The sequence below is a fragment of the Brachyistius frenatus genome, unplaced genomic scaffold (assembly GCF_029030835.1).
Source record: "Brachyistius frenatus isolate BFR_SWC_R1_liver_20210118 unplaced genomic scaffold, ASM2903083v1 Contig_12, whole genome shotgun sequence".
In the NCBI taxonomy this organism is placed as follows: domain Eukaryota; kingdom Metazoa; phylum Chordata; class Actinopteri; family Embiotocidae; genus Brachyistius; species Brachyistius frenatus.
This window is the reverse complement of record NW_027210611.1, coordinates 3,394,113-3,402,174: the sequence shown is the minus strand read 5'-3', so window position 1 is coordinate 3,402,174 and position 8,062 is coordinate 3,394,113. Positions and strand designations below refer to the sequence as shown.

At 43.5% G+C, this 8,062-nt stretch overlaps 2 protein-coding genes across 2 annotated transcripts; one reads left to right on the top strand and one right to left on the bottom strand.

The window, feature by feature from the left end:
- The first annotated feature begins 638 nt into the window (after window positions 1-638).
- c1ql3b (complement component 1, q subcomponent-like 3b) lies at window positions 639-3,809 on the top strand. Its single transcript, XM_069692244.1, has 2 exons — window positions 639-1,634; window positions 1,962-3,809. Exons 1-2 carry the CDS (start codon window positions 1,014-1,016, stop codon window positions 2,139-2,141), a joined length of 801 nt encoding a protein of 266 aa, XP_069548345.1. The 5' UTR covers window positions 639-1,013; the 3' UTR covers window positions 2,142-3,809.
- Window positions 2,739-7,398, bottom strand: pter (phosphotriesterase related). Its single transcript, XM_069692243.1, has 5 exons — window positions 7,315-7,398; window positions 6,396-6,848; window positions 5,673-5,938; window positions 4,562-4,702; window positions 2,739-4,139 (listed from the first exon to the last, which is right to left on the bottom strand). The coding sequence occupies exons 2-5, from the start codon at window positions 6,825-6,827 to the stop codon at window positions 3,929-3,931; spliced, it is 1,050 nt and encodes a 349-aa protein (XP_069548344.1). The 5' UTR covers window positions 6,828-6,848; window positions 7,315-7,398; the 3' UTR covers window positions 2,739-3,928.
- Window positions 7,399-8,062: the final 664 nt, after the last annotated feature.

Here is an 8,062-nt window from a genome sequence, read left to right as displayed (position 1 = left end):
CATCGCTCAAATCTCCCAAAAACCCTCAGAACTGAAGTTTGATCTTCGCAGGATATTTTAATTGATGCCACTGTTTGGATCATTTTATTTAGGCTTCAGATTTTTTTTTTTTTTTTTTAACAAACAGCTCCCGATGGTGAATTCCCTTTGGTAATAATTAAGTGATTTCACCCTATTTTGCCTCTAAATGCCTCAGCATTCGTTTCATCTGTGTATCTGTGTGAAGTCATCCTTCACTGCCAGCTCCTAGTGACTCCCCTTTTCCTTTCAGTGGCTATATAGATTTTCTCCAAATGATAAATTGGCCACGGGGAGCCACTGAGGTGTGACCAGGTGCCAAAGAAGTATAGCTTTTTGTCTTCAATTGGCCTAATTATGCTCAAGACCTTTAGAGCTGTTTGGATAAGCACTAATAACATGTTGTGGGGTGTAACTTAATCACTAAGAAAAGTAATACAGCATTAAACCTTTTTAAGAAAGTAGCTCCACAAACAAAAACATCAAATAAAATAATCACGTACGTTTCAAAGCTTCAAAGTTGCATCAGTGTTTGTCTGTTGTTCACTTTCTCTCTTTTGATTGAAGAAACGCATGGATTGTATCCCATCCATCCATCACCTCCACCCCTCCCCTCACTCTCCAAACCCAGACACAAGGAACGGTTAATCTCGAGCCCATTCTCTTCCGTGGCACCGTGGTGGGCAGAAACTTATTTTGTGCTGCATGACTACATAACGAAGACTGTTGTTGTTCCTAGATCATTTCCTTTAGTTGTTGTTGTTGTTGTTTTTTGCGGTGAGAAAGTGAAGATGAACCGGTTGGACGGATTCTGCGACGCATAAAAAGTTGTGGATGATTACTTTTGCGCGTAAACATCTGAGGGACTATTCCATCGCCAAAAGTTGCAGTGCAATACGAGAGCGGATCAAATTCTTCCCTCTGCAAAAATATCGCCCGCAAGCAGGCTGGAAGACCATCCACTCGGGAGATCACCGCGAATCCGCAGAGCGCAGATGATCGCAACTGGTGTTTGTGGCGTCGCGCTGGTGCTGGTGCTGGTGGTTCTGATTCCGGTCGTGGTGAACTCCGCCGGAACTCCTGCCCGCTACGAGATGCTCGGGTCCTGTCAAATGGTGTGTGACTCCCACGGGACCGCAGCCACGGCCACAGCCAAGGCAACCAACCCGATCAAAGACAACCGCCTGGTTCAGTCGCTCCCCACGCTCATCCAGGGTCCCCAAGGGGAGCCGGGGCGCGCCGGGAGGATGGGTCCGAGGGGTCCGGTTGGCGAGCCCGGGCCACCTGGACCTGCTGGTTCGCCCGGGGAGAGAGGTGTGCCCGGTTCTCCGGGTCCCCCCGGGGCACCAGGAGCAAACGGGCCAACTGGTGCCATTAGTGCAGCCACTTACAACACCGTGCCAAAGATAGCGTTTTATGCAGGACTGAAGAAGCAGCACGAGGGATATGAAGTGTTGAAATTTGACGACGTTGTCACAAATCTTGGCAACCACTATGATCCCTCTACCGGGAAATTCACCTGTTCGATACCGGGGATTTACTTCTTTGTTTACCATGTGCTGATGCGAGGCGGGGATGGGACAAGTATGTGGGCTGACCTCTGTAAAAACAACCAGGTAGGTTGAATTATATCACCATAAAACAATCTTTTGATTATTTTTGGTTTTATACTTTAGACTTCAATTATAAAACACAATAAAAAAAAAAAAAAAAAAAAGACGTCAAATTGGTACTTTTTGCATTTTTACGCACAAGTTGTACCAAGATAGTCACTTCTTGGTCATTTTAAAACAACCAGTGGAGATTCAAGTGAAGTTGTCTGAGAGTTTAGGGGTAAAAAAAAAAAAAAAAATAACGTGCTGTCATTGATGGAGCTGTCCGTGGTCCTGGTTTCAAAAGCAAAGACACGTTTCACCACCAGAAATGTCTGATCTGCCTTCCAGGTGAGAGCCAGTGCCATCGCCCAAGACGCCGACCAGAACTACGACTACGCCAGCAACAGTGTCGTTCTTCATCTGGAGCCCGGGGACGAGATCTACATCAAGCTGGACGGCGGAAAGGCGCACGGGGGCAACAACAACAAGTACAGCACCTTCACCGGCTTCATGCTGTACGCTGATTGAAACGCGGAGGAGACCTACTGAGGAGGGGGGTGAGGTGGGGGGGGGGGGAAAGAAGAGCTGCTCTGCATATAGCTTGCTTCACTGCTCGTGCTCAGTTCAATGTCAGCTGGATTATTAGAGACAAGAGCTCAGCGTTTCTGTAATTGAAAAGAATCGAGAGAGATGTGGAGGATGTCATGCCAAAACAAACTGTACTTTTCAATAGCGAAGAGCTGACAGTGTTGTAATTACGAGGTAACTGTTTAATTTGTACAGCACTGAGTTGTACCCGTGTCACATTGATTAGTGTCGCTAGTGCGCCCTGAATGAACCTGTTAGGCTTTACAAATTAAGTTTGCTCATATGTCAAACAAACTGTAGCTGCTGTGGTAACATATACTGAGTGACTGTAGAGTGAAAGCTCAATGTACCGACTATTAGCACTCAATTATAGCTGCTAATATTATACACACATAATCACTACTGTTTACAGTGTTAATTCATTTGTGTGCTTTATTTTTCACCAAAAAAAAAAAAAATGTCATTGTTGTTGCATTTTGTGTGAAAATGTAAATAGCCAAAAGTAGTTATGCATGTATATAAACATTTTAAACACTGTGGAGCAAAAACAGACTTTAATGAGGAACATAAAATCTGTAAAAGGGCGATTCTGATGTTCATATTGAAGCACTATCACAAAACGATCATTGCAACTCATTTTTCTTGCTTGTCAACATGACATCTGGACGGGGCGACAGGGTGGTCTGGTGGTTAGTCACCGCCTCAAAGCAGGACACTCACACTGACAGATCTGATTACTCGAGCTCGACAACATTCATCAATCTGTTCACTGATTATTTAGCTCCTCCAGAGAAGACTGTCAATTAAAATGTAAAATATAATGTTAAATGAAACTCCCTTTGCAATCCTTTCAGAAGTGTCATCAAAGTTATATAGTTGTTCGTGGTGCACAGTCAGCTGAGGCGATCAAGCCATTGATCATGTGGTGAAGTCACCCTGTGAGGCCACCTGTTCCCAGACGAGAGGAGTCCTTCATGTCCTTCATCTGGGCCTGCCAGCCAGCCAGCCAGCCTCCCATAGACACAGACACCCACTGAGGGGCAACAGGACAACTCATCTAACACAGCCGCATTGTGTCAAGAGCAGACTAGCATACTGATTACTAACACGCTCATTATTTCCCCCTCCATTAAAATGTGTTTGCAGAAATGGCACTTACAAATATAAACAAAGCAGTGAAGACACTGACATTGAAATTAAAAAATCAATTAGCACCAAATCTGTGAGCACCTCTGCAGAGAACACCTCCGCAGAATGGAAATGTTTATCCTGGCTTGTAATCAAGCAAAAGATATTGTTTTGTGGCATAAATGGAGTTTAAACAAACCCACTACTGAGAGGCACTGTGATCCCGCAAGGCTCCTTTACGTAATTTGCTTACAAAGTGAATAATGTACAATCACAAATATAAAATTAGTTTTTAATTATAATTTTTAATTATAAAATTGCTTTCAGCTGAATGAAACAACAGCCTGTAATTATTTTGCATTGAAAAGTTATAAAACTTTGTTCAAAATGTGACATTTAAATGAAAGAAACATTTATACTCTAACCCTGTAAGCTCATTGTTTGAAGGCTCCAAAAGCAATAAATGGATTTGGATTGTGATTATTGCAAAGATCTCATGGTATTCATTGTGGAAGGGGGAGGGAGGGGTGGGGTGGGGAAATGGGGGTGGGGTGGGGGGCTACTTCACATCGCCTTCATCGTGTCTTCTTTTTTGGGACTTATTTGAAAGTTAACCAGCGTTTAGGATTGCCGATGAGGATCTTGTCCACCTGGTGCTGGGTGATGCCCCTCATCAGCATCTTGGGCACAATGTTCTTCAGGATGTGAGAGTAGCCGTGGCCGCCATACTTGGTCAGACGGTTCTTGGTGTGGATGTCGTGTGCGACCACGACCTTGTCCTCATAGCCCTCCTTCACCAGCAATGCCAAGCTGAAGACGAGAAAGGAAACGTGAAAAACGAGGGACCATAAACTCAACATAAACGACAAGGTAATTACCAGCCTCTCTTTAAGTCTGTCTTGTATGTAGACGTACATTTGGCCAAAATATTGCAGGCCACACAACTCATTGAGCGTTCAAATTGTTGACACGCTCCGCTCTTAACTGTGATGGAAGATCAGTGTCTCTGTTAGTCTTTAAGACTAATAACAGCAAGTTATTACCACCTGATGTGGAGTAAAGCTCCACTTACATTAGAAAACAAACTATATTCACGGGTTCTCTCAAAGATAAACAAAGATGGATCTGATCTCAGGTTTAAGATTTAAGAGTGGACACATAAACAATGGTGGCACTTTTGTTCAGAAACAGCTCATTTAAAGACAGTTTTAGTCCTGACTGGTGTTACTCACGCTTTCACTCTCTGGCTGTCACTGGGCATGTCCACGTCCAGGTTATACGGATAGTTCAGCATCTCCGTTCCAAACAGATCGTACTCCAGGTAACTCCCCAACTCGGCAAACTCGAGCAGCTCACCGTCATCGAATATAGTCCTGCAGGATAGCAACGGAATGCTGCCAGAGTTGAGGTGCTGTGTGTGCTTTTTAACTTCTTATAGGGTAAAACTGGCAAATTAAAGAAACGACGGCTCAAACAATGTAATTACACATCAACTTTCTTTGCGTCCTCTCAGGTAAAGTTTTGAGAGATGATGGTATCATCAGCAAGTGCACTGATAAAACAAAGTATTCAGGAAGTGGTTTCAACCTCAAATTAAATGCATATTGTAAACTTTTTGACAAAGTATTCACGCATGCATCTATTAGGCTCATAAAATACTCCATACAATACCAAGACATTTTTTAAAAGGATGCAATAAATTCAAAATAATTATTACCCATGCTTTATTTTCCAAATGAACCCTGATCTCCTGTGCAAAGTCCTTCTGCAATGAGGTGAGCTCAGAAAATGTTTTTTTGTCAGAGTGCAAATGAGTTTTTCAGTAAATACTCTCTCTTTTAATAAATGAAGAAAAACTATTAAAGGTTTTACTCCAAGTTATATTTTTTTCTAAATATAATTTGAATATTAAAATAGCATCGATGTATTTCCCCAAAAATTCTGAAAAGATCAAATTGAAAATAATGATGTTTTTGTCCAAGATGTCTGTCGTTCAGGTTTGATATCACGGAGGTGTGTTTAAAATAGGTTGTATTTCTGTCTAAAATGCAGGAAATGCATTCACATTTCAGCTCTTAGTGTGACTATACAACACAATAATTGTAAAACAGTTCTATGCTTATAGTAAACAGCATCATGATCGGTGAGAAAATCTTCAGCCTCCTCATTGCATTTCACACTTGTCTGACCAAACAAGGAAGAACATCTTGCACAACGAAATGAATGGATCATCATTTGGCATTTAGTTTAAGTAAGAGGAAATGTCAGGAAGGGAATGCGGGACAGGGAAGAGTGAGACTTCTAAGAAAGGTTGCATTCATTTTTAACGGATGGACTTCTCACCTGTCCAGGTGAGACATGACGGTTTTGCCGATGTCACCACCGGCCTCCTGGAGAATCCGAACGACTTCAGCCGGGGCGGTGGGGTTCCTGCCTGGATGGATGATGACCGGGCAGCCCAGCTGAGCCTGAGCGTGAGCCGTCGCCCTCAGCACCTTCGTCTCGCTCTCCGTGATGGGCCAGCCGGTGCCGATCTCGCCGATCACACCGCAGCGGATATCCGTGCCGTCGGCGCCGTGAAGCACCTCGCTGACGATGATGTCGGTGAGCTGATGGAGCAGAGAAGAGGAGTTCAAAGGAGGACAGCTGACATGTTAAGTGTATTCGAATGACATTCTCAGATTTTTCTGTTCCCTTTAAAAGACTTCATGCACATGAGCAGAGCACTTCTTAAGTTTGAACATCTAAATATCCACGAAGAGTACTCGCACGTTCTCAGTGCGTCACTAAAAAAAAAAAAAGATGAGACAGGGGAGGCAGAAATCCATTCAAATCAATCAAAAGATACAGAAGAAATCCTCACACATCAACACAGCTCTTGTTGAGAGAATACGTGATGGATGCAGCTGTCAGCACAACAAATATATGCTGTACATTCTCTCAATCTTATGACTGAGCCAGAAAGTACCGGTGGCTATTTGCAGACACACACGCTGAAAAAGTTCACACCATTCAGGTTAAACTGCTTCACACTTTCTGAACACTGGAGCACAGACTGGGCCACACCTTCTCCACACTCATTTTCTTGGTGGCCTCGGTGTGGGTGCAGTCCACATAGTACCCTGCTCCTGCGATGATGTGGACCCCGGTGTCCTTGGCCATCTGCCGGAGCATGGGCAGGTCTCGGTCGATGCCCGTGGTGGTGTTCTCCACAATCGTGCCCCCGCCGGCTTTCCTGTAGGCCACCAGCTCGTCCCGGACTGCGCCGGTCTCCTGCTGCAGCAGCAGGTTCTCGTGGCAGCTGTAGGGGTTCTGTCTCAGCCAGTGCATGTGCTGCATCTGGAACGGGTTCTCACTCACGGCCTCATCCCCTGCAGGAGGAGTGAAGTAGCAGCACTCGAAGCACATGGTCAGGTGCTCGTGGGTCATGGTGCGACCCAGCTGGTCTGGATCCACCAGCCCCAGGACAGTCTGGACCTTCCCGCTCGGCGCTGACATGATGCTCTGACTCAGGGTTTCCTGAAAGGACACAAAGCATTGATTTATTCACAACTGAGAGAAATGTCTGAACAAATACAGTGTCTGCAGTCTTGTGCAACATTATGACAGATCAGACAGGAGTGTGTGCATAAAAAAAAACAAAAAAAACAACGACGTCTGACAACCCATTGACCCGGCTGCTTTAACAGCGCATGCACGAGGGACCTTTGGACTGCAAACTACAAGCCCCCTTATCAAAAATGAGCCAGTCTAAAAGCTACATTATTTTCAAAAAGCCCTTGCTAAATGCTGTATTTCGCAACAACAACCACCAACTAACCACCTGCAATTGTAACTATGCTAAGACAACGTGAAACTCGTTAAAAACACCCGAAAACAAAGTGCAATAAGGTCAGAGCTGCAGCATTAGATGTAGGGGAGGCTTAAAGTTTCATCAAGTTAAATCCTGACATGTATAGAAACTGTCGAAGAACAGTTTGCTGACCTTGTTTCTGCGTACCGTGGTCCAATTCCACCACCAACCGAGCACAGACAGCTGCTCCTTTGGATTAGCTCAACAACACGTCCCGAGGAGTCAGCTATCGCGAGAGATCACGCGACTACAGTTCTGAAAGCAGAGCCTGACGTTAGCTGAGGATGAAATACAGTGGGCATTTTTCAATACTTGTCTCTGCAAAATAAAAATAAAAGAGAGAGAAAAAAGTTGTAATTTACTTTTAGAAGGGACCCATTGTAAAGCGCTTTTAAAGTTTTAACTTGTGGCTTTAAGCATTACTGAAAAGAAATGAATCATTAAAAAAAAAAAATTAATAAAAGGACACATATTTTATAAACCAAAAGCAAAATTTATAGATTCAACTGTATATATAAGCTAAATATTTCATTAATTAAGTCTTTTTTTTTTTTTTTTACCTTGTACAATAGCCCATCAATATATATTGTGGTTGTTTTTGATCCAGAGGCTCCGTGGCTCTTTCACAGAAGTTCGGAGGTCCACTTTCCAAGCTGGAGGAGAGTGAGCAGCAGCTACAACCTGGCAACCTTTAAAGTCAAATGATCTAAAGCATCATCAACTCATAAAGTAAATTTACAATTTATAAACCCCATGTAACAAGCTATGTGTCATTGTGGTATTCAGTTATTCAACTTGAAAGCACTAATGATTTATTAGATATATTCACATAATAGCTACAATAAGAGGCAGAACATGATGCAGGCTTCAGGAAACAGAC